Genomic DNA, 27,720 nt, shown 5'->3' with positions numbered 1-27,720 from the left:
GGTGTATATCCATGCATATTTCTCAAAGGATGTTGCCTTAAATTTCTCTCTTACAATAATGCAACCCTAAAAACAATCAACCAGAAATCCATTGGTGTGCAGAATGCTGCGTAAGAGAAGTTCAGACTCTAGAGGTCTCCATCCTTCAGCATCATCATCCACCTTTTCGCCCTCCTCCTCCTCCCCTACCTCCTCCTCCTCCTTGCTGGTATTTTGTGCAGCGGAGGAGCCAAAGGAGGAGAGCCTCATGTGAGGAGGAGACCGAGTAGACCCCGCACACGACACGCACGTCCCACGGCACAACCTCAACGCAGCTTTTCTGATTGCAGGAGAGGGAGGAACTTTGATCCGAGGCCAAGTGTGCTTGCGCGTGTTTTCCACCCAGAATGATGACATCGAAGGCTCGCGGAGACACATGATGTCCCCGTGTCAACATTTTTGTGCTCTTTTGCTGACATTCTCTCTCGTCTAATTCGCCATTCGCGTGTGAATGTGACGGCGTCCTCAGCGCATTGTTTCCACCTCCTTTTGTATGTGGGATTTCCAGCCGCGATGTCTGCAACATTTCGCTATTTGTTTCTGGGTAAGTCTGTGTTCTTTTATTTAAAAAAAAAAAAAAAAAAAAAGGGACTATATTAGACAAAGGCGAATGGGAACATTCTCCTCGTCCATGTCGTGATCTTTTTTCAATTATTTCTCTCCGTATAATAAGGGAGTCCTTGACAACACATCTGGCACCAGCCAAATGATGTCACTGGAAATATAAATAATTATTTCCTTCTGTCGTGCGCGTTCTATTCCCATAGCAAGTGCATACATCCATTTGAGTGATGAAAACACAGAATTAGTGGAGCCCCTCAAAAAGTTAGCTTGACCACTCCCTTATGAATAAGCTTTTGTTATAATGACACCGAATATTTACTGGCTAAAAATGTTAAATTGGGTTACACATATGCTTTTGCTATTTTATGGAGTTGGAACCCCATTTTACCAGAGAGAGAGAAAAAAAAACATTTATTGAGAGATGTTTTTATGTTTAGTTTTGATGATTATAATGATCACAAAAACATTCTATAAATTCCATTCTCGTTTTTCCCATACTTTGGCCAATTTTTTAAAATAGAAATACACTCCTCTTGAAGTGTACTGTCCATGAATAGTACTACTAACTGTAGTAATGCGCTAAGAAGAGGAGTGTCCGGCAGATTCTGAACTAAATTAAGGACTCTTTAATTCCACTATGACTCTTCTGGCTGGGAGTTAATGTAAGCCAGTGAGACTGTGTAAAAACTGACTTCCAGTAAAATGTCTCATACCTCCTCCCACTTCTGTTTCATCACCTGCAGTCAAATGGGAGGAACGGGCCAATTTGGGAATTGGAATGATTTAAACCTAGAAGTATGCACCAAGAGTGTATGAACAAGCCAGGGTTTCTTTGTTTGCGCAAAGGTTTGGAATCCCCTGTGTGTTTTCTGTTAGACCACCAAAGTTCTGCAGGCTTATTTTGTCTGGTCGGACTCCAAAAGTCTTGTTTGAGTGTGGGACACTTGCAGTTTGGAGAGGAGTCAATAGACTGCAGGCTTTGTGTTTAAAATTTCATACCTTTGTTTAGTTGTACAGTGAATGCTTTGTTTATGCTCCATGTTTTTTTTTTTTATTATTGCTGTAAATTAGTTATGTTGGCCTATATATTGTACATGTATTGTGTTCAGTTACTAAAAATGGGAAAAAATTGGGGTTGGTCCCAATTACTTGTCAGAGTTGTGGAGCTAAAAGACTATATATTGTACATATTGTACGTATCGTGATGTCCTGAGGCTCTTGATGCTCCCAAATGTGTCCCGTGGAGATGGTCGCTCGGACTGCACTTTAACTGCAAGAGCTGACGCTGCTGTAGACTTTGCATACAAGCACATTTTTTGGTTTACCTCATCTCTTGTGTTTGGCTATTAGGGGATTTTTAGCTCAACTTAATGCTGCTCAAAGTGACTTATTCCTGATAACATCATAGCACTAATTGCACACATATATATAGTATTTTTTTTTTTTTGTACAAGCAAGGTGAGTTTGTCTGGCCAAAAGAATGTGAAGATGATATACCATTCATTATATATATATATATATATATATATATATATATATATATATATTTACCTGAATTCTTGAATGTCAGCTGAATTCAAGGTGAGTTACATTCTATGATTTGACCACTGGATGGCTCTGGGTCTTGCACACTGTACCTTTAAAATGAAGAAATATGAATGACATATACAGTATACTTGTGTGCCTATGAATGCATGTACAGGTATTTACTCAGGTATTCATCTCTCAAAATTAGAAGTGTAGGTATGTACGGGCAGTGTGAACGTTTCCTGAAATGCGGCGGCATGTTCTGGAAATGAGGGTGTGTGTGGTTGCTTGTCTATGTATGCCCTTGACAGAATGTGCCCCTTCTCTCAGCTACTCAATTAGGACAGAATCATGTATAAAGTTATAAAACTGATATGATAATGTGAGAATAAAGTTGTCATAATATGAGAGTCAAATTCAAATGTATAAATTGTAGTGACAACGATTAGGTTGAAATTTAATGAGATGTCATCATTTCTGATCATTAAGGGTTTTCTTTAATAAAAATGCATCGTTTTAAAAAGTACAGATTTTACAAAAAAGACTAGATATACACAAGAATGCAGTCATAATAATTATTCATTACTATTCATATACATTCTACTGGTTCAGAATTTTATGAATCCATAAGTACAGTTAATTGTCATCCTTTTTGATTTGTCTCACATTCAAGCATGTCAGCAAAAATATAGTTTCCCAACTAGTGATCTATCAAACTATATATATACGTATATATATGTAGATGATTTTGCTGTGACTTAAAGAATTTTTTTCCACCTGAAATGGTACCAGCATGAATGCATTTAAAGATCAATAGCAGTGCAAGGAGAAGAATCAATTTTCATTAATCAGGGCTCTTTCCTTTTCTATTTGGCTACAGCGCTGCAAGTAGCAAAACTTTGTTAATTTAATATCTTTTGCCGATGTAATTTCCACTGGTGCCATTACAGATAATCAGTGCAATTAATCGCCACAGCAGGCTCCATAACTCCCTTTTGTATTTTGGCTAATGCAAAATGAGAAACAAGGTCAAATCAAGTGACTCCACCCGCTGCAGGGCTTGACTCGCACAGGTAAAGCGGACCGACAATGGAGTGGCCATCTGTCCTCCAGCGACTGGTTGGGAATGAGGCTATGACTTTCCAAGTCATAATAACGCACTGTAACATTTGTGACAAAAATGTATTTTTGTGTGTGTACGTGCGTGCGTGTGTGTGTGTGTGTCAGTCTTTCAAGGAGATCCACTGATGGCAGAATTTGTGGCTTCTTGCCTGCATGCTCTTCGAGAAGATGGCGGTGTCAAGGCACACAGCTTGTTTTAGATGTAGATGAGCAGAGCAGTGGTTACAAACAGCAAATTTTGTCCCCATTCTATATTTAGCATGTCTGCGGGGCTCGGCCGACGATATCAGAATTGTGAAGATGACAGGAGTCTCCTGAGCCAGAGGTTATGAAGTGACATCTTGATGTGTTTGCGCCTGAATCACACTCCACCACAAACATGCACATACACACACACACTCACACACACAGCTGCTGACGTTTGACAATCCACAAAACCATAGCTTTTTGAGATCTAATTATCAGGCATTATTTTTTTTATATTGTGTTGATTATTTAGCGTTGGGCCTTAAGTGCTGAAGATGCTTTGAAAATCACCACTAGGTATGGAATTTTCTACATATGCTTCGTAGATATTTAAAGCATTTGTCGGTCAGGTGGTGCGCTGAATGGAAACGGAATTAACCTTCATATCACGTTGCAGTAGCGTACACCCTCAAATGGCTTTCACTCTCAGTTTAATTGGCAGGCACAATTAATTTGCACTTGATGATGCAGAGGCAAATCTCACTTGCACACACAATGAACGAACGATGCAAATCATCCCAGGAATCAATATCCTGTGGATTTTCATCTAAGAGTGTACAGTGCAATGTAAATGCAGGAGGAGCTGTGATTACATTGCACCAACTAGTTCAAAGACTTCCTTTCCACCTGCATGGTAGATGTTATGACAAGCGGGGCACAGTATAAAGCCGATATCATGTGAGAATTGTTGTACTCGGTGTAAAAGTGGCACATTTGAAGGGCTCAGCAAGGGCACGGAAAACTAGATGAGCAAACGCTCTTCATGGAAGGTGACTGAAGATTAATACTGAGGGTCTTCCCAACAGTTGACCCATATTATCAACAAACACTGATTTGGCTTCCAAGCGCTCCCCCCCGTCGACATGCGTGGATTTTCCAACGTAGGAGTGCTTCTCTGAATAACAAGCTGTCCTTTTTCTGTACCTGAGGGCTTCTTCATGTTTCATTGATTGTGGTGCTTTTAGTCCGAAGGTCTTCCTTTTTTATTCTGTCGCTGCAAGCCGGCTGCCATGATTAGAATGCTTGTAAGTAGACATGCACCCTTTTGTTCAGTTAGTGTTTTACTGGTTGCACCATGTTTTTTTTTTTTTGATAGCAGTATAAGACACGGGAGGTAGGATTAAAGGTCACGGCGGTGGAGTGAGTATCTGGTGAATTTGTCGTCATTGTATGCGATCTTGTTTTTTGACATTTTCTTAAAATTTTGGCTGCCGTTTTTACGACCCCCACACACACACACACTCGCAAGTTATTCCAGCTCCTCATCTGTGTTGGCCTTTTGTCCCTCGGAGCTTGTAAAACACAAGGAACATGCATTAACAGAGCTGGGTTGCTGTTATGTTTCTGACTGATAAATTTGCCAGGATTTTTCTTTCTCTTGGAAAATGAGTGCCAGATTATTCTGAAACGTAAGAACGGGAACTGCCTATTTCACTTCACTCCTAATCGTTGACAGATGTTCTGGAGAGACTTGCATTCATATTAAATGAGCCACATGTGTGCAGACCACACATGACATCACCTCACTAGAATGCTATTATGCTTGTTTAAAAGAAATGTATACACAGATGAAGAACCGATTTGCTTGTCCTTATATAACAGCCTAATCTTGTCTGTCCAGCAGAAAAAAAAAGGAGTGATGATAACACCAGGCAGATGCTCTGGTTGTTATTATTACGATAGATGATATCAAATGATATCATAGAGAATCAAAATTCTCTTTCTTGGTCACCAAATCCAATCCAGACCAAGAATTTCCCATCATTGGCAACGAAACTAGCAGATCCGTTTGGTAAATACATTTCTTTTTCGAATAACAAGCAACATTTGTCATGTCATGACACAATTTCTTGCGAATTGTAGTTTTGATAGAATCCAAAAAACATACACGCTTATAGTTATAAATCTTGTTATGATCAACCACTTGGGATAAGCTAGGGCCTATGCAGGTTCGGAGGCGAATAACTTCAAATGAGGGCACATGACCCGTTAACAGCCCTATAGAAATATAGGGCCCCTGTTCCATATAAGCTTTATAGACCCGGACACTCCCCCCAAAGGGAGGGATTTTGATTTATTTGCAGTGGGGAATAACCATGAAAGTCAATGGAGCAAATGCAAATACAGCTTTCTTTTTCCTTGAAAAAAATGTGAGGTCATCTGCTCCATGGCATAAATATTGGAAAGAGGCACTTGAGATTTTGCTTTCAACTCACCCGAGAGATACATGCTACCACATCGTGGCAATGCTTGTCAAAGAGTGAATGTAACAGTACGACTATTACTCTTCCTACTACTACCACCAAGCATGAGATTAAGCTGCACTCTCAATATATTTTGGTTTAAAATGAAAATGTGTTGTTGTTTTATTGCAATTTTAATCAAGGTCTATTGATTGTTCTATGTAAGCAATACTAAGATCAAATCAGGAATAAACGCCGATTCAACACTCATGCAGTCCGTGAAGCAGAGCATGGAAATTGTCTTGTGCTGATTCACCCCACTGTGGTTTTGCCCCCAGTTATGGACGTTGCAGTAAACAAGATTCAATCTTTGACCAACACAACTAAAGTGCTCTTCGCCTGAAGCAGCTAAGGTGATACCAGCTCAAAACACCTTGCATAATGTTCTTTAATAGGCATTTCTTTATAAATATAAACACGGTCAGAGCTGAAGTGATAAGAACTCGCTCAGTCGTAACTGCTGGTGCAAATGCGCGAGTTTGATCTAATGTAAGTTCTCTTTAAATCTCCCAATCTATTTTCTGTGCCGTTAATTGTGCAATCCAACTGTGCTGCAGAATAAACAGCTTAAAAGGATAAATCTTTATTGCTCAGAGGGAGCTTGGAGTCTACGAGACGCTCTGTATTGCGGGCACATCATGGAGACAATGAGCTAATGAGGAAAAAATCCAAATACCACATTGACGCTATATGCCAGACAGTAGCTTCTGTAAAAATATGTGCTTATACCGCCCAAATATAAAACGCCTTGTCAATATTTCAGCATTATTGGTAAAAGTCACCCAGTCTAGGTAACAAATCCATCCATGTGAATGAATAATCATTGTAAATGACTGGTTGTAGTTAACCTCACGATCTTTATCTTTTAATTGTAGTTGTGACTGAATTAACAGCACTCTATTTTGCCTCCATGGCTTCAGGACACGTTTACAAATCAATCAATTCCATGTTTACATCACCATAAGAGCCTGAACTCCATGTTTGCTGGCTACCATTTCCCAGGAGCGCTGTAAAGGGAAGAAAAGTGATTAAGAGTCTGAGGGCCGTGACTGACAGGGGTCCAAGAAAATTCTAGGCTATTTTCAATTTTCTGCAAGAAATGGTGGGACCTAAAGTAATATTTTACTTCACAGTCCCAAAATCCCTGTCTGTACTTTTGCCCTTTCCCAATGAGTGGCGGGTGTGCTAACACTAGTAAACTGTCTTCCAATAGTTGTTGGTGTTTTCCAACCAGAAGCTAAGCACTTTTAATTGGTTATGACCCGCAACTGTCAGACCTAGCCGGTGGGGAGACTGGTTTCACACTGTGATTATCGATTATCATGTTGAAATATCTGTGTGGATATCAACGCAAGCTGCCGAGATACAAATCAGCAAGACCTCACAGCAGAGACCACAGGGAGTCTCCAACCATCAATCTTGAAACATGGTAATGTAGAGAGAATAAATTATAAAATATTGTGTACACATTTAGTCCATTTTGGCACAGCTACCTGAAGCATTGGCTTTTCTGTCTGTTCCGATGTTAGTCAATGGTCAGGATTAATTGCAGAACAATCGAAGCAACCCGTACCTGCCCAAACAATAACAACCCAGCCGTGCCTTTTTGCCTCTCCTCGCGCTTTTGCAATTGGTTTCTGGCTGAATGAACTGGTGGAAATGTTCCACAGCGCTCTGTTTAGTCGCCTGCTGTTCCTTTCAATTTGAAGCAGTCTATTAGCCCAGCAAGCAGGACACTCCATTAGGTGTTTTGAACCCTGTTTGCTCCATTGTCTCACTCCATTTCCTCCTTTGCTCGCCACTCTTGCCTAAAGCATTTATGGCTTTAATCATGAGAAACCTTTCTACCCTTCACACATTTATCTTTGGCCGCAGCAAAGGAAGGACCGGAAGACTGATGGTGTCTGATCGGCAGTGGAGGGCGTCCAGTAGTCATTGATTCATGTGGTGGAAGATAAACCAGTTTCCTGCATAAGACTTAAACAACCAGCTCAATGTAATGGACTAAACTATAAGGCAAAACTTGGTTATCGCTTCAGTTTGGATCAAAATATTTAAATGACTATGTAGTATAAGGCAGGATTGTGTTTTCTGTCTGAAAGATTTTCCTTGGAAGAAAAGCAGTTTCTGTTTTATAACTTAAATTTCAGTACAGTGGTTTTGTGAAATAAATCTGTATTGTTCAATTCCTAATTGTGCTTGCATTTTGAAGTTGTGGAACGACTTAAGAGCTACTCCTATCAACATACACACGACTTTACCCTTACAGATAATTAATTGTTGATGACATCAAGAGTTTGACCCTGGTTGACTCTTTTTTTTTAATGATTCCCTAAAAATGACCACAACAGAAGTTGATCCCTCAAATGAACCAAATCTCGAGAAACAACTCCAAAATAATTCCAACATTACACACTATGATATAATTTGATTAACTCGATGTCTGCTACTTTACTGGTTCTTAATAGCTACGGACCAACCAAGACAATCTCATGATACGTTATTAAAAATTATGTTCACCACACACTAAAACAATCTGTTAATATGTATTCCTAAATATGTTTTTTCCTGACCATTCTTTGTCAAATAAAAAATGCATTTCATGGCGATACATATTATTTCCCAAAGTGGCTTAATGTACAGATTATTCTTCAGTACAGTTCTCCCACACTGTCACTGCTATTTGAATTTTTATTAATCATTGATTTGAAAAAGTCATCAAAAGCACACCTCATGCATTTGATATCAGCAAACTGTGAAGTAGTCCAATCTCACTCTCTTGCAGTGTAAGGCAGGCCACAGTATTTGATGGATGGATGGTTTAATTATCTAACCACAATGCCAGCAATTTGGCCTTTCATACCACAGTATAAACCTTGTTAACTGGCTGTCATTGATTAATTACAAGACTCAATTATTAGGTATGTAATGGCAAATGATTGTGGTACTCCCCCCGGTGTTACATAGTCAGGAGTTCAGTGCTCCTCTGTCAGTCAAGGGGTCAAGAATGAGGAGTACATTTGTGTAGGAGATAAAAGTAATTTATTTGGAAAATCAGAGACTGGTCAAACACTTTATCTTTTTTTCTCCCTCTTTCCAGCAAAGCGCTTGAGCACAGATGGTGCAAACACCTTTGGATTTTCCAACTCGTTAGACATGACTGGTTGATGAAATGGAGTCTTAACACTATACTGCCCGTGCAGATGTGGAGCTGTGCATTTTATAAATGTAGACTCACAGTGATGACTGTATCGTCTACAGTGTTTAAGTATACTCACTAGGGATGTTACATATCTTACATGAGAGACGTCTCATTTTCTCAAGTATGAGGCAGGCATCTGTGTATAGCCATTAAATGTAAAACTGTTCTTGTTTAATATGATTTTTAATCAAACTCTCTTTGCTAAGAGGACTTTCACACAAATATCTTTGGTGAAAGTCAAATGAGTGTGATTTTGGCCCTTTCCTTTATTCTGGCAGCCTGCCAATTATGGAACTTGTCATATTTAACAGCCGTTGCATCAGATTGGCAAGAGCTCAGTACAACATTCCAGTCACAGTTTGACCTTTTACATTTGAGCAGTCATATGAGTATTTTGACAGTCACTGAAAGGAAGTGTAATGCTGGACTCTCTTTTTTATGTCTCTCTCAAAAATGTTTAAACAAAAGATGCCATGGACATCAATTTTTATTTTGTATTTCCTTTTTTAAGAGGGGAATCCAGAATGTTACTGTTTGGCTTGATTTATTCTCCACATCCCAAATGTGCAGTGTAGGAGGAAATACTGTAGCAGTCTGCACAATCAAGCTCTTAAAATAATTTGTTGGCATGATGACACTGCTTTCTAATGGATTCAAGCTTAAAAATAGACCGTTTGAGGAAGTAACATCATAGCAAAAGTATGGTGTGTTACATTCTGAGATTAAACCTGATGAAAGATGTATAAAATACGGTTACCCCTCATAAAACACAAATTTTCCACATGCCGGTTTCGCTTTTGACCTCAACTCTCAGTTGCACGTTTGACATTGAACTGTTTTTAAGATGCCGACTCCTCGCTGGCCCCTTTTGCTAATGAGGCAATTAAGTCTATCCTGTTTTGGTTCAGTGAATGGCTGAAAGAGTAAGGCAAGTCATCTGCTGTCTCAGCAAACAGCAAGCGTCTTAACCATGCTGCACTCAGAATACAGAACAAGACCTCCCTGCCGCTTTTTACTGTTATGGTGGCCCAGTGGCTGTGCTCCTCCCAAGTCACAACAACCCTTGACAGCTGGCGATCACAGGTAGCATTTGAAAACTCTGTGTACTAGGTCACTACCAGCAGGACTGGACAATTTGTGAGCATTTACCGTATTGAGCTTCTTGATTGATTGGAAATAATAGAAATCCAATTGATAAATTCCATGATCAAGCTGATGCACACATAAAGGGTTTTATTTGAAGTGCCAAGGCACATTCAACTTCTGAGGTTGAGCTGTTTTTCTTTAAATCTAGAGTCTCCTGACTCACTCATGGTGTAGTGGTACATCCGACAGGGAATGCAAGTGTGAATGTTTGTCTGTCTCCACATGCCCTTTGATTGACTGCTGGCTAAATCAGGGTGTAGTCTGTCTTTCACCCAAAGTCACCTGAGAAATTCCACCTCCCCCAACCCTGAACCGAATGAGCTGTGTAGAAAATGGATGGATGAACAGAATAGGCTTCTCCATAGCATAATTGGAAATGTTTAGAATGCCAAATAACGTTATGGATTGTGCTCAAAACATGAACACTAGTGTTTATTTTGTGCAGTTGTGCACACTTGCATTATGTATGCATTACTTGGAAGTCAAGCAAGTGCTGTCGGACCCGTAAATTACATTACCCATTTAATACTGTAAGCTCAAAGCTACAAATTGGAAATAACTACATGCAGTACTTGGTTACATCTCCAGGATTGAGCCACTTTCATTTCTTTGGGCTATGTGTCCCGTTGACCTGGGTATTTACAGTGTTTATTTTGTGTTATAAGTTATTCATGGTGCTAAAAGAGCTTTTGCTGGTTGACAGACTGAGAGGATGTAGAGCTGCTGAAGGCCAGCCATCAAGGCAGCGTACGCTGCAGCTTGAGAGTGATGTGATCCTTGTCATACAAGAGGGAAAACATTTTTTTAGGATATTTTCTCAGTGATCATCTCTGTTTCTGTCATTCTCGTATATCAACAGGGATTGAGCAGATTGACTGCAAAAAGTCCAACAATAAAATGACATAAATATTTCACTTAATTTTCAGCCAATAAGCAGCCACCACGGTGTACAAAAGAGGGTAGCATTAAGGCGTGCAGTAATGTGTTTAAGGCATGCACAATTCTAACGAGCGATAACGGAAAGCTTATGGCTGCTCAGAAGGGATCAGGGGACATCGTTGTCTTTCTTAAAGCTCAGGCTTAGTCATCATACTTTTCTCCCCTTCACATCCACCCACTTTCATCTCCCCTCGCTGGTAATGTATCAGCAGTGTTTCCTGACACGCGGCATGAAAAGGAACGTCTTACTCGACAGGCAATGAAGGCGGACCACTCATTAGCTGAGGAAAGGTGAACTGGACCGGAAAGAGGAGATGTCTGGACAGATTTTCCCGAAATCAATGCCCAACTCTTGAAACTTGAACTGAGTATGTTGTTGTCACAATTAATGACATCACACTGTACACCTGTTTCATTACTTTTGTGTATTTTTTTCCATGGCCCAGTTTAAAATATTTAACTTTGCCGGTTACCACAAGACCAGATCAATACGAGGGGATTACGTTTGCTCTTTGTGTGGTGGATGTTTCTGAAGAGGCAGAATGACAGAGCTGACGGTTTTCAATTACAGGACACAAAAGATGCACAGTGGCAAGGACGCCAGAAAAAGTGCACATGTAGCAAAAAGAGCTGTGCTGGCAATTGAGCCGGTTTGCCCGAGAGTGGCTGAAATGACCCGAGACGTGACATGTCGCTGTACATGGGTTTTTTTTTCTGTAAAAAACTTGCGTGTAAAGCTACCGTCTATGAATTCGTCCCTCAGTAGAATATTTTGTTTACTTTTATATATAACGCAAACTCTGTGGTCAAGCACGTCTAGATTTTCTTACCTAGAATTAAAAACAATGACATATTCAAACAATAATAAGTAATATTCATTGTCAAGTTTAAACATAAAGCAACCACGATACAATAATAATCAGATGTACAAATTATTTTAAAAAAGGGGATTCTCTTTGATGAGGCACTATAACTGTGGGGATGATCATGCAGAGGTTGGGAAGGAAAATCCAGGCAAGTGGCCTCGACAGATACCACATGGTCAATTTGGAGAAACAGAGCCTACTCTGCCTTAACCGCAAAGAAGCCGTGCCAGTGGGGCAGATGGCAAGCGTCTGTTGTAGGGGGCCGAATACATCCAGTGTGCTGGCGGTAAGAGGTCCACGAATGTCAAAAACAAACCAATGCATTTAATTTTTCATTGTACATTTAGATTTTTTATTTTATAAAAATGGTTGACTTCAGAATTATGCTGAGCAGCCTGGACAGAGACATGCAAAATGCTTTCTTATGTCACATAAGGTTTGATTTCAAAGTCAGATAACAAACAAAACAGGTTCATCCTTAAATTCTTTCAGTCAATGTTGTGGCTAATGACAAATGATCACATTTTCATCCACATTTCAGGTATTCTTTCTTGAACATTTTGGACAAATTACACATTTCACAATCTTCAGGCCGTTCAAATTTGAAGGTTATTCTCTAATTGTAAAAGTGTGTGCAACAGCAGATGCTCATTTTGTTGCGGTCATACTTTATTGTCCATACCATGTTCAGATGACAAGACTGACCTTTGTCTTCATGTGTTGCTGACCTTTACTCTAATTTTAATGATAGATAACCATGGACACTGTTTTACTAAAGTGACATTTGTATTGCTGTCATAAAAAGTCCTTTTGACCTTTTTTGTCATTTGCACCTTTACCAATAAGTCAGTCAATGAGGGTTTGGGCATAGTTCATCTTACCATTTATACAATTAGATTATAGTGAGGCCCTTTTCTGATACCAGTGTACAAAGAAAGTTCAGAAAGGCCTCACTACACGAGTTGGGTTTGGAAGACTGACTCCCAAATCATCCCACTTGCTTCATTTGTTCTATACACTATATCTAGACGTTGTTTGGGGACATGTTGTTGAGAGGTAATAGAGGTATGAATGATGTTTCAGAGGAGCCACCTGCATGGTCGTTCATCCTAATATTGTGACTCCCGGTCTTGGCTTGACTACAAGTAATCATAGCAATGTAGAGCTGTGTATTGTGCTGCAGGAAAAACAACTACAAGTGCAAAAGCAGAGTTCATCCATCTCACTGGTCAGACATTTCCCCCTCTGACAATCGGCTTTACATGACACCCTCCCCCTTATCCCGAGGGAATTTGCCCTTCCCCTGACTGTCCTCCACCTTCCCGAACCCCTCGCCCTCTGATGGGATGAGAGGTCTGAGCGAGTCGGGCGTGTATACTGTAGCTCTCCGCCTCAGGGTCATGATGGATGGCCACTCAGCTAAACGTGCTTTGCTCACCAGAGACTGGCCGTATATCTCCTTCACTGCCCACGTAGCCCTGTATCTGCATGAGGAAAGTCAAAAGTGAACTTTTTGGAGTGCTCAGCAGGCCCCGAGGAACAGTATTTGGTTTGTTGTAATGGAATTGTAATGGAATTACAGTAATCTGATTCCAGCTAAAAAGAAGACATCTGTAATCTTTTACAGTTACTGTAAATATGTTGGAATTAGATCCCAGACGCTTAAGAGCTTCAGTTTAACTTATTTACATTGTTTTGCCAATGTGGCAGTCAGCTCACTGAAGGTGCACTGATTAAAATTAAAATGAGCCACGTTTCTTCTCTGAAGTGTGGAAATTAAATATTCTACAATAATTGCTGGTTACGTTTTGCTTTTGCGTGTCATCGCTTGTTCATGTAATTGTCTGTAATCCCGCTAATGCTCTCGACTGGTGTCATGATCAATGGCATGTTGGTTGGTGGGAAAAATCGTCGATGGACAGCACGTTACCAGGGTATGATAACCTGAGGGTCTATTTTTTTTCCAGAGTCTGCTGCTCTGTCATGGAAGGAATAACCGCTGCAGGCTGCTCTGCATGAAAGCACTCTCATGCTTTTGGGTCACAGAAATAAGAGGAGAGAGCGGTTCTGTCATTGATCTGGTGGCATTAGCTTGGGCTACAGTCGTAATAAAGCCAGGACTGTGTGTTCTTTGAGTCCGTAGGAAAAAAAAAAACATGCAAATATCTGTTATTATGTAAATCTTTTTATGTGTACAGTGGGTCACAGATTTTTTCAGTACTTTTTCGCACTATAAGGCGCACCTAAAAACCTCAAATTTTCTCAAAAGCCGACAGTGCGCCTTATAATCAGGTGTACCTTATATATGGACCAATATTGAGCCACTACAGCAGGTGTGTCCAAAGTCCGGCCCGCGGGCCAAATGTATTTATCTTATATATGGACACAGTTTTAAAATGGGCCATTCATTGAAGGTGCGCCTTATAATCCAGTGCGCCTTATAGTGCGGAAAATACGGTACCTATATTAACTGTTCGAACTTTGTTATTATATGACTTTGAAAGCACTCAATTGTACAACAAACATTCAGTGTTTAAACCTCCATCTTGTCATCAAAACTACGGTTGAATATTTTTTTTTATTTTACATTTTACTGCAACCATTGTTCACTTTATATACCACATTTAAGAACTGAAGGGCACATTGATCACTAATGTTTTTCATGTCAACTGTGTTTTTATGTTTTACTATTAACAGCTGCTCACGTGTGTGCATGTGTGTGTGTGTGTGCACTTGTGTGTGTACAATGATGAGGCAGCAGAGGCTGTTTGGCGACTCATCCATCATCCTTCCCAATGTCCCATAGCATCACCAGAACAGCTCTGTCATGGTGACATTGGGCTCATTCTGGACAGAAAAGGTGTATCCGCACTCACAAGCTTGTCTGCTGCACGTCACTCGCTGCTTTCAGTCTCCAGTAACAATCCACATCATCATCTTTACATGCCACCTCCATGGGGACTGATTACAAATCACACTCAGCGCTCTATTTTAGGGTCCTTGTTTTGTTCACAATATTTTAGTGTAGTTGCTTCAGGTAGGCGTTTACCTTTTGTAACCTTCTCCTCTAACCTTTTCTCCTTCTCCAGCAACCCCCTTATGGCTGCCAATTTTGTATCCTTATCTTGCTGGTAAGCTACAGGGCAAGTCAGCATTGTGCAGCCGTGGTCCAATCAGTCTGTATACATTAGTCTCTCAAGAAAGTTAACCCATTGCCGGTGAGCCCTTAATGCTGCGGTGGGTCCGGTCAGTGAGGCAAGTGTGTGTGACCTGTGTGCGCGTTTGTGTGTGTGTGTGCCTGGTTTTCAACACACTACAGATATGGCTGTACAGGATAGCATCCAGCCAGAAGTGAAAGGTGCCAAGCGGAAATGCGGAGTAAGAAACATTCAGTCATTCGGGGAGCAATGAAAATGGATGAGAGGAGGAAGTGCAGTAGACAGTAAGAAAATTGCAAATGTTTGTGCTGCTGTCGCAAATGGCAGTCCAACTTTCTCCCTCATTTTGAGTTTGAGAGGCAGCATTTGAGGTACAATTAGATGCGTCAATGAACATATACCGTAATTTTCGGACTATAAGTCGCACCGGAGTATAAGTCGCACCAGCCATAAAATGCCCAAAAAAGTGAAAAAAAAACAATATATATGTATATAAATCGCTCCTGACTATAAGTCGCCCCCCCACCCAAACTATGAAAAAAAAACGCGACTTATAGTCCGAAAATTACGGTACTATATTTACAGTACTGTATTTTCCGCACTATAAGGCGCACCTAAAAACCTCAAATTTTCTCAAAAGCCGACAGTGCGCCTTATAATCAGGTGCGCCTTATATATGGACCAATATTGAGCCACTACAGCTGGCGTGTCCAAAGTCCGGCCCGCGGGCCAAATGTATATATCTTATATATGGACAACGTTTTAAAACGGGCCATTCATTGAAGGTGCGCCTTATAATCCGGTGCGCCTTATAGTGCGGAAAATACGGTAGTTGTTCTTTGCAATATATGGTCACAAACTCTGGCACTTGCTCATTATATCAACTCTGCAAGAACTGAAAATGAAAAGAATTGTTCACGTTGCAGCTAAAACAGCTTCTGCTCAACATCCCCGGTTTACCTAAATCAGAGTGGGAAACTAAAGTATAATGCACGTCACTTTTTATTGGATCATCGAATGTTAGAGTAGGATTAATACAAATTCTAGTTGATAAAGAGACGTGTCCCAAGACAGTAGCCCACTGGTTCGACTCGCCTCGTTTGGTGCACTTGGTTTTACATTTCAAAGTAGTAGCAGGGGAATTTGGAGGAAACATCAAAAACAAGACAATCAAACAGTAAAATTGGAGAAGAACAAGGTTAGGGTTTCCTCTATTTATTTCTCAGAATGTGGCTACAGTATTTGCCGCAGTCAGGATACACATTTGAATCCAGGCAACACTAAGAGCCGCAGCATGTCCAGAGCAAAGGGCCTAAAATTCACACTTAAAGATACATAGCACATTGGCACAGACTGTTGGAGCCGATAATTACATAAACAGATGCAGACGTTGCTCAAGTAACCATTTCCGTTACGTAACTGTAGTCACCATATTTTAAAGTCATTCCCCTGAAAGTGACACTTCAGTCTCCAGGGGTAAGGACAGAGAGAGGCAGCGAGACAAAAAGACTAGAAAAAGAAGCGTAAGAACAGAGAAAATCTGGAACAGACAAGCCGTGGAATATGCAAAGCAATGTGTGCATTTTAGAGATTACAGCATTCACTATCTGCACCTTACTTCGATCTGCGCCCCTTCCGGGCTCAATCCACTGATACATCAGCAAAGACGCGACATTTTCCTTCAGTAGATGGCATGAATCCTGATCTCAGCAGTGATGGAGAGCCCACTATATTCCTGGCATATCGTTTTGTTAACATTCTCTGACGGTATGCTTCCTAGTCAAGTGTAGGACTGACTGATCAGGCTTCCCAGTCAATGGTTATCAATTGCCATATTTTCTTATCCACTGGAAATCCTATTTGCTCCATTCGCCTGCTGCAACTTCGTATTTCAACCTGACCTCACCTTTCCCAGAAGTCAGGCTGAAGGCTACCGCATGTCATCAATTTATCTAACCTTGTCCATGGTAATGCCCTATTGAGCCATGCACTGTGCAGTGACTTGCTAGTATTATCTTTCATACCATCACAAGAATAACTTCCCTCCTGTTTACCTGATCAATAAAGTAGCATGGTCTATACGAAATATTATGCCATTTGCTTCCGGTAATGACAGAAAGGGAGGTACATCAGAAAGCCTGGAATCAATAGCGCTAATGTAACTTCCTCCCTTTTGTCTTTCTGTGATGCTATTATGGTTTGTCTGGCTAAATTTCTGTTCTCGAACAGTCGATTTCTTATCAGAGAAGACACTGTTGACAGTATTTCATTGTCTCCTATTTGGAGATCACAGCAGTTTGCGATTATGATGCATCTCTTCCCTTTTATCACGTCGCCCTCACCATAAAGAGAAGGGTGGATAGCACATTTTAATCACGCTGTCACGGGAGAACTCTAATCTTTCTTCTGCGTGGCATATGTCCTTGCACTTCTAACTAATCCTTATTATGCCTCTGAAGCGAAGGTCATTGTCAAAGCCGAGGGGTGATTAAGTTAATCCACTTGTTTTCTGAATCCGATTTACCTCACTTTCCAAACTAGGGAACAATGTTATGGCACAAAGACATCAAGATGATAGTGTGGCATGCGTTGAGAAGGCGGGACCTTACACTGCCGAGGCTCCTATTATCAGTCTGCTTAATGTCCATTGCATTTTACCTCCAAGTCCTATCAACAGTCTTCTAATGACTGCATTGGCAAGCTGTCCTGCGTAGAGGGTGAGCGTGAGGCAGAGGCGAGCACGCAAAGTTAAAAGCAGCATGATCTGACTGATTCATGAACAGGTCCACGCTGCTGCGGTATAAGCCAAGGCGAAGCGCAGAGCACCATGGTGAGCAGCAGTCCTGTGCAAGCCAGCTTCAGTGAGTTACGCAGTGCAGTGGCTTACAGTTGACTTCATTAGCCCGTCCCTTCCTTCGAGGGGATAAGTTATTTACGACCGCCGCAAGCATGGACAGAGCTTTTATACAAATACAAAACAGGTTACACCAGACATCACCAATGTGGTGCCCTTCAGGACCAAATACCGGTGATTGGACATTATGACTTTTTTTGCATGATTGTGTAAGTTATATTTGACAATCTAAACACTGGCAGAGATTTGTAGACAGTAAATCATTCACATTATTAATATTTATTAATTTTCTAAATAATGTGAAAAATCAATAACAGAAATGAAAATAATGCTGGGAATTACAAAGAGCAATAATGATAATATATGACTGAGAGAATTTCAGCAAATTTTAGAAGTGTGTCAAACTGGTAGGCCTATGCATTAATCGTTTTCCAAGAAAGATGTCTCGGTTTCAAAAAGGTTGGTGACCCCAGAGTTACACAATGTGTCTCTGTTAATGGACAGACAGACTACTATATTTTTGCTGAGATCAATTTGACCTTTCCCGACATTGTTTTTTTTGTAGTTATTCATGAAAAGGGAGAATTTTATTTTTTGAGTAGCATTTTAGCTAAATGTTACAAGCCAAATATAATATATACTTTTTTGAGGGCGGCTCAGTCATGTGTGAGTCAAGTGAGCAACTTTATTTTGGTCTTGTGTGTATCCTTTAATGCAGATTCGTCCAAATAAACATCAGAATAGTTGCAGAGAATGATAAAATAAAAAACACACACAAATTGACAGCATATTGGAAAAAGGAAACCTTAGCAGTCATGTGACTGTTTAAGGATAATTTGTAATATCCCAGTGAGTCACACTAAATGAGCATACTGCACAATTAAAACACCTCAATTATATTAAGCGAGGCTTAGAATTATCATGGGAGGTGAAGTGGAATTGAACAACTACGTGTGCATGCATGCGTGTGTGCGTCCGTGCAAGTGTGTGTGTTTTTTTACGCTTTCTGTGAACCCAAGAGAGATCTCTCCATGACAAACACTTATGTTTTCACATTTATTAAAACACAAACTCTATTATGATACTGTACAGTTGCACATTATTTAAAGGTATGACTTTTTTCACAATTTCCCAACAATAATGATTCTGGTTGTTTTCTGTTAGAAAATGCTGATGACTTTTTTTTTTTAAACTGAATTCCAATCAAGTTTATGTTTGTGGCCATGCTCGATTAAATTTTGAAGTATGTTTCCTTCCATTTATTGCTGCAGCCTACCCATATTGTTTTGGTATTCCTTGAATTTGCAACAGTCTTCAATAAACTCCTCAAACATTGGCTTAAGTTTATTCAGACCTGAGGATGAAATACATACCCCCAAATGGGAATAGGAATTGTACCAACATAACTATTTCATCACCGGTGACCGTGTAAGAGGGCTAACTGTCGGAACTTGAGGTCAACTGAAAGGTCCCATGTCTGAATTTTCGCTATGTTATTACTGTTAAGCAACCCATGGATATTCTGCCACAAAAAAAGGGACTTTAACTATTTTTTGTCAGACCTTTACCAAGGTTCACAAATGTAAAAATAAGAAAATAAAGGAGCAATTTTTTATGGTTTTTGTCCATATATTATCATGCACTGCCTGGTTTATTAAATATGACATAAAATGATGGGACCATACCATTTGATTCAGTGGCAGGGGAGTGTTTCATGTTTTATTGTGACTCAACTGAGTGAATTTGACAGATTGTTTACATATATTTAGTGCCAGTGTTGGTTAGTAGAAAATTAGCAAGACTGGTCAAGTGGGTTTAGCTGTCCATTGTTTGATGTTTGTATGTGAAAACAACTAGATCTTTCAATTATTTGAGGGAGGCATTTATTTGTTTTAGGGAGATGATTGCACTAACTGACAAACAGGGACTTAGTATCTTTTACAGTGACTGACACCTTTTTACATTCTATGCCATTAGGTTTAATGTAAATCTGTTGTAATCTGAGTAATCCAATCAAACAAATATCCAATCAAAACAAAAATAGTTCTTGCATTTGGCCTTGCTGGAGGCAAAAGCAGCTCATGCTTAGCGTCAGCACACTTATTGCTTTTATGTGGATTGTAGATGACTGTGATGATGATGCGTTGTTCTCGTTGTCGATCCATCCATCCATCACTCTACTATACTTAGCTTTAGCCCAAAGGAGCATAATCCCCAGCACGGTAGAGCGCGAAGCAGTGAGCACTAATGACAGAGGGCTTTAATGGTTTAAAGTGTTAATCCCCGTCTCCCCGCACATCCTTCTGGCCTATTAGAGTTTATGTTAATTAGCTTGTTTAACAGTTGCCCGACCTCTTTTGCTCTGTCTTCAACAGTGTATGCGTCTTTGGATCCTGCTGGCTACAAATGATCATAGGTAGTTAAGACAGAGGTGACTGTGTGTTGAATTTTCAGCAATGCAATTAGCTAATGAATTGGGCCCGTGAGATGATTTCTTGCGGGTTTTCATCTCTTTAGAAGAGTCGTGATGTTTCCCAACGAGTTAAATGTCATCTGTTTGGGACGCTGGCCATCCAGTTGAATCATTGTCTTCTTTGAGACTCTGCCTGTCCCTACAAATTATTTCTCGCCTCATCCAGGGAGCTGGAGCGCGATGATCCATTGGAACAAGAGAGACCCCCCCACACCACCATTACTCTCAGATTGAGCCTGGCATCCTCACACGGTCAGACTGGTCATAGACAGATCAGAGTGGGGCTGGCGTGCAAAGAAGGGCTCGTTAGACATCACAAATCTTTTATAAATAGCTAAATAATTGTGTCAGCACCCGTGTCGTTTATTAGCACAAGATAATAGCAGCCCAGTTACCACCATCTATCGCATCATTTGCATGTCTCGGAAAAATAACCAGGATTGCAGATTGGCAATGGCAGGTCAGCCTTTGGATCAGACTTGACTGATAATAAGATTATTTCTGTTGTGCGTGTTTTTGACTCACCGAGAGCGCCATTGAAGAGGAACCTTACAGCTTCTCTGTGCTGGGCCATATCCTTGCCGCTCTGTGAGGAAGGAGACAAAGAGTCTGTAAACATCAAGCCGTGTTCTGTTATTTATTGAGAGGCCAGGCAGAGATCAGAGGATTGGAGAACCTGAGAAATGGCGGTCAGCAATAACTCGATCGACAGCTTTTTTACTTTGCCAGCCAGGGTGGCGTGGGGGTGAAACAGCCACATGACGCCATGGGGTGGTCTCATATACAGCTTTGGTTTTTGCTCCACGAGAGGTGTTTTTGTGAGAGCTCAACATCCAGTTCGTTTGTCATTTTTGTCGATAATTGTGTATAAAGTGTTCTTGTTTGTATTTTTTTTATTTTGCAGAATTTTCAACATCATGTCCCCTCTTCGTTGATTGTTTTATTTTGCTGTCTGTTTGCTCAGGTTTTACCCACCTCGGAAATGCGCTTTGACAAAATGTAAAAACATAAGGTACCACTGTTAATGAAAATGTTATAAATGTTGATAAAAACACATTCAGATTAACCTAATTTAGCATAAAAAGTAACAGTGCATATGGTAAGCTGTCATTTTACAGAATTTGAGTGCACCAACAGAAGTCCACTTTATTTCTGACGTTCTTCTCTTCACAAAATATTCTTTTATCACCCCTTGTCGAAACTGCTCCTTTGAGGGTAAGTGTCAAAAATGAGTATCACAGTAATGCTCACTGAGGGTTTTATGTCTTAAAAGGTCTGCTGATACCACATGACAGAGCTTTTAATTCTTTTTTGTGATTTCTCTTTGTATTTAACTCATTAAATTGTGCATTGGGGTTCTGGGTTCAGCTCTGCATGTTCAAGTTCAAGATAAAAGTTGTCCTAAAATAATTATAATTGTCCAATGAATGTGCTGCTACTGAGAATTAGGCTGGTCTCAACTAGACAGGAGAGAGGCAATGGGCCGGAGGAATCGGGTTTCTCGGATGCTGATGAGTTGCGATGCATTTGGGTGCCAGATGTTTGGGGACATGCGATGAATATGGCATGTCTGGCCCTTGCAGCGTGCAGCAAGATGCGAAACTGCTTGGCACAGCCAAGGCCCATCTCTCTTTGGCACACTAAACATGTGTGTAATCTTAATCTCAGTCCCACTACCCAAAAAGTCGATACATCAAACGTTCCCTGTTTCCATTTTACTTTAACCACACTTGCCATTTATCTCCTCCTATTTTCCATCCTTTCCCTGCATAAAAGCAGCTTTTCTTCCTAAAATGGTATCACCACAAAGCCGGTGCAGGATGTAATTTTGCCAAATCAAACAAGTCACGCAGTCTTGTTCTAAGCAGGAAAGCCAATCATGATAATTAACGATCACCATCTTGTCTGCAGCCTCCTTCCAAATCTTAGCAGAGCTTGCTGTGTAGCCTTATTGTGCCATCCATCTTATTGTACCGATTCAACTAAATTGCAGGTAGACAGGTAAGAGGTAGTAGTTTGACTTCCAGCAATTGATCTGCTGAGGATAGATTGAGAGTGTCCACTGCCTACATTCATCTTGCAAATATGTCCACTCCCAAGGTTGTTACTCCTCTCGGCCGCTGTTTATTTCATGCCCAGGGTTTATGGTGTGGCATTTTGCTAACTTGCCATGCCTTGAGGGGTCAACCAGCGGGTCTAATCACTGACCTTCTGGGTCTCTGAAGTCAAGTTCGACAGCACCCACAACATCAATGACGGATGGCCTGTTACCAGCACGAAGTGCAACCTTGCAACCCTGAGGCTGATTAAAGCACAGGTTGATGGGCATTATTTATTGCATGGCCTATGAGTGCGTTATGTGTGTATCTGTCTCAAGGACTCTGGCTACAGTTGGCTTCTGGCCTTGGAAGCCCCTCCCCTTCATCTGTGTAAAAGGCCATGCGATCAAACGGGGCAGAAAGCAGGGTGGAGGCCAAGATGGCTGTCATTTCTTCTCCACTGAATGCATCACCTTTAACCTTGGCCAATAGCTGGTTGAAGGCTGCTGACATACGCCACGATGTTCCAAAATGCATGTGTGGTGTGTGAGACAACGTTGTGTTTATGTCTTAGTCCTACGTTTGTGTGTGTATGTGGGTGTGTGTCGGCAATGCGGCTGATTGCTTGTCACTGATAGTGGCCCCTCTGTGAAACAAAGGTCATGGTTACTGTGTGGGTCTCATCTGGCCTCTCATAGGAGTCCTGTAGTGACTATCAGGGGATAGACAAAAAAACTGAGAGTTGATAACTGGGGGAGGCGGGTGTACTAATGAGGGAGGAGAGGGAGTATAGGAGGCGTTACAGGAAAGACAAATAAGAAATCGAAAATAGAGGTTCAATCTGGAGGTGCAAGGGATTGGGTTCATCTGGACTCAAAATGTCAGCCAAAAGAAAAAAAGTCGCTAAATGTTTGATTGATTACAGAATGTGATCAATGTGACTAATTGTGTCTTGCTGGCTGCAACAACTCTCTAGATTCCGTTTCCTGACTTACATCTGTGTACACCAAAGGATTATTCAAGCAAAGATATGAAAAAACACACCCCTTCTAAAATTTTACAGAAATTGGATAGATTTTACATAACCCTTCTACTTTGATGAAAACAATACTTGTGCACTTTGTGGGAGTAGCACAGACTCTTGTTGCACACATTTATGTCGAGGGAAAATGGTCATACAGTGCATTTAAATTGAAAACCAAACTGAAAAAGTAAAAATAGTTTGTCATGGCAGCATAGAGCTGAGCAGTAGTGGCCTCCCGTCACCTCATTGCACCACACCCTCCTGTCTCCTTCACCGTCCATCACCTTGTGGTTGCGTCCATGACTCACCTCCTCCTCTGCTTGGCACCCTATTTGACTTCTCCTCTTTTTGTATCTCCCACTCATTACATTTGGGAGCAGAAGAGAGGGAGGGGTTGAGAGAGCTCTCAGGCAATGCCTTTAGGCCAACATAGTCTGGAATGATGGATTGGGTCTTGGGCACATTGAAGCGGTGGGGTGGGGTGGGTCCAGAGCACTGCAGTGTAGCATTACTGATGGGAACATGCATTATTTTCCTGGAGGGCTTGGCCGGCAAAGGGCTCAGCATGAAGTATAATGCTGGTACACTTTCAAACGGCCCGCAGTACAACGATGGTTGCACTTTAGAATGCATGTGCCGCAGCCCCAAGTTATAACCTTGATATGTATTCCAGTCACTGTTATCATTTTGGCTCTTGACAGCAAATGGGGAGGATATTGGCAGCTGTTTGAGCTGGACAACGCTCCACCACAGCAGTCAAAGCAGCTCCACCCTGCCCGGTGACTCAATTGGGACGTCATCTCACACCCACTTGGCTGACTGTTATGCATCATACATATGTAACACTGTGGTCAGCACCCACTGTACTTTTCCCCTTAACCCCCGCTCTGTGAGCAATACTTTACACACCCGTTGTAGTGCTTAAACTTAGAATCAATATTAAAGACTGTGAATTTCTCCAACCTCCATAAATGCCCCTCGCTCCGGCGTTACACGTCCCTGCCGTGTTGTGCTTATGTACTCCAGCCTGAGTCACTCTCATTCATTTGTTATGAGGCGGATATGACTCCCTTGAGTCATGCGGGGAGAACTTGCATCTTACTGTTCATTCAACCAGAATTTCCTGTTGGTGCCGCAAAAAAAGGGATATGCCATCCTAAAACTTTTTCTTTAAAACGTTTCCAAAAGGATTGTCCTCTAAAGTCACACAGTTCGGATTATAAATCTGTGATTGGTTCAGATGGAAATTTAGCACTCAGGCTTAGAAAAGATGTGGTTGGGTTTTTTTTTACAATAATTTAAAAAATAAAACTTAACATGGCCAAAGTCTGACATAGTCAGTATGCACAGATAAAATAAATGCTCATCTTAAAAGATGACTTTTTGGTATACTAATATCCGTCCTATTAACACCCTTGCTACGCGTTGACATGATTTGCATTCAAGTTTTTCATTTAATAATCATAATGAAATTGCAGCTCAATAGTAACTAATATTTCACATTAATTCACAGTAGCACAACCTTGTTTAATAATGAATATCTTTTCCATGCTTTTGTAATTTCTATTTAAGACTTTTTAATTTTGCGGCAAATCATGATTTATTGAGAGCTAAGTAAAATTGATATGTTAAGTGTCTGTTGTTTGTCTTCACACTCTTTTTATGAAGAGAGTTTTCTTTGAATGTACATTTGTTTCCATGTTAACTTTTACATCCTGCTCAGGTCATAATTAGTTGGCCATTTTGCAAGCAATGAAGAACATAATATTCCTAAGAACTAAAATGCATTACAACAAACCAGGTGACCCTTCTTCCCAGTGCATCAACGTTTTAATTAAACTATTGAGAGCAGTCCATGAACAGATTGGCAGATTTTACCAGCTTTTAAATTATTTTGAATGATCTTGCACTGGCATTCTTTGTAACCGTCGTCAATAACCTCCATTACTTTCATCGTTATTGGCATTTTTAAACAGGCTGAATGGTTTTAACAAGTTGTTGATGGGCTCCTATTTTTCATTTACTGTTTCATGTTGGAGCTGCAAGTGTCAAGACTAATTGTTGCTTCATGACAGATGTCTGTGTAAATCTTTTTTTGTTCTATTATCTTGCATTACACTGTAACCGCTTAGCAACCCGTTTTACGTAAAGAGTCAAACAGCACGCTTGTGCAAGGATGACAGCGTGTTTATGAAGACGGAGGCAGGATTTAGTTGTGCATCAAGTTAAGCTTTCAGAAGCCGAGGTGTCTATTGCTCAACATTCATTCGGCTGTCGTCATTCAGCTTGAGTTTCCCAGCTGAAGAAGTTTGCGAGAAGAGCTGTGTGCCAGACGGCCGCAACCTAAACAGAGTGAGCATCCCCTTTGCAAGGAAGAATCCTTGCTTTCATCACATCAGATTCCTGATCCCATTCTTCCTCCTTTATTCAGTCACCCTCCTCCAGCTTTTTATCACCCCCCAACTGAGAGCTAGCAGACCTGCAGAGAACACAAAGGCTGAGGAGTGGATGTCACAGAGTCAGCTCCCATGAAAGGCAATGGGTCGCTACCATGCCTGTATAAGGCCACATGACTAGCCTATTTGAGTGTGAGCGCCGGTGTGTGTGTATATGCATGGACTTCTTAGGAAATGTACTTACCTCTGTGCACTGTGGCATGCACATGAGGTTTGGGGATTTGTATTTATGTGTGTGTGCAAGCCGTGGACGTGTGGCGCGCGATGGCCAATGGGACCGAAAGAGGGTTCTGTTCCCACTCAGCTAATCCAAACAAAGCTCAGACAGCCCAAGTGAGGAATGTCACTGTTGGTCATAGACACCAAAGTTCAACCAGGATGACAGGGGGGAGGTCGTGTGTCTCGGTGTGTGTGTGTGTGTGTGTGCGTGCGTGCGTGCGCGTGTGTTCATTTGATAGAAAAACTCTACTGCATTTTGTCCGCGTGTGTCTGGAGTGGAAAGACTCGAATGTTTCCTCTGAGACTCAGAGGTCTGTTTACAAAAACAACCCGTTTCATTTCCTGAAAGTGGAAACCTTGTATAAGGTTTCTTTCTTTCTTTTTTCTTTTTTTTTTTTTTAATCCACTCCATTCGAGCAACTCATTCCCGTTTGGCTCTTTCTGACAGCGGAGCTGCAGTTTTCTCAGAATGATTGTTAAAAATTTTGCACTAGAGGTTTGGAAACTTGACTATTGGCCGAAGCCAAAGGGATGCTTATACACTGTCTGTTAAAAGACTTCAGCATATTGTGCATTTTCCAGTCCAGATTTCACAGCCAGCTGACAAAAGTAAATCCCTATCCAAGTTGACACGGATCATGGATCGCTCCCCACTGAAATATGTCATTTTAAAAAGCAAAACTTTGAGACCTATCTCAACTTGTCATACTGTGATGTAGCTATTTGTGGGTGTCAAGCTCGACACAAATGGAGATGCCCATCACAAACAGCAGCGTCACTAGAATCATAAAACACCGAACATGATATGAACATTCCATTGTGCCAATAGATGGTATTCACATGAAGTTTTCCCCATGTTGATAGTCTCGTAGGCGTCATGTTGATAATCTCATGGGAACTGTATGTCAAACACAGGGAGGAATTTGATGATGTGAGATAAGAAGACGTTGGTAAAATGTGCTGGCATGTCATGTTTGGAACGTTGTCCTTGTGTTTATGCTAAATACCCACATACAGGAGCATGTAGCCACTGGGGACATGGCAACATAAGAGCAGGATGACTATCTTTGTAACCCACTTTAATTCATTCACTTTGTTGATTAGTTTACATCATGTGTACTGCATAAAATGCCCCTTTTTGGCTTTGTATGAGTCTGTATGTGTTCGAAAGAGACAGAGTGAATGTGCGTGTCTGGTTGGTGTCCATGTGTCCCGTGAGCCCATCGGCCATGTACTCTAGAGCAGCTGTGACTGGTTTGACCTCTAACCTATGAATATTTCACTCGCGAGCTAAATCCCTGGGCGCCACCTTTTGCCTCCATAGACTGATGCTTTCTTGATTGTATTGCAGAGGAAATACAAATACATAATAACATCCCTTGTCAGCTGGGATTGCACCACTGGAGGGCTATAAAACCTTGAAGTGGACTGCAGAAAGGCTTTTTATATGTGATAATAATGAAAACAACATTTTGGGGACGTGAAAGATGCACTTTTACTCACTGTGCACTTTACCTTTCTCTTCATTAAGTAGAAATCGTGGCAGTAATGAAACACTGGAGCAGTGGAGTAGTCCATTAACATCAGAGGACGGTCCATTTGC

At 41.0% G+C, this 27,720-nt stretch overlaps 1 protein-coding gene across 1 annotated transcript in view; it reads left to right on the top strand.

The window, feature by feature from the left end:
• The first annotated feature begins 215 nt into the window (after window positions 1-215).
• clmpb (CXADR like membrane protein b) overlaps window positions 216-27,720 on the top strand; it is a 61,268-nt gene continuing 33,763 nt past the window's right edge. The window contains exon 1 of the mRNA XM_037267095.1: window positions 216-583. Within this exon, the coding sequence (XP_037122990.1) occupies window positions 553-583 (31 nt within the window). The 5' untranslated portion in view covers window positions 216-552. The remainder of the gene's footprint in view (window positions 584-27,720) is intronic.

This window comes from Syngnathus acus, chromosome 13 (genome assembly GCF_901709675.1).
Source record: "Syngnathus acus chromosome 13, fSynAcu1.2, whole genome shotgun sequence".
NCBI classification, from domain to species: Eukaryota; Metazoa; Chordata; class Actinopteri; order Syngnathiformes; family Syngnathidae; genus Syngnathus; species Syngnathus acus.
Note: the sequence above shows the minus strand (reverse complement) of the source record. Positions and strands in the feature narration are given on the sequence as shown.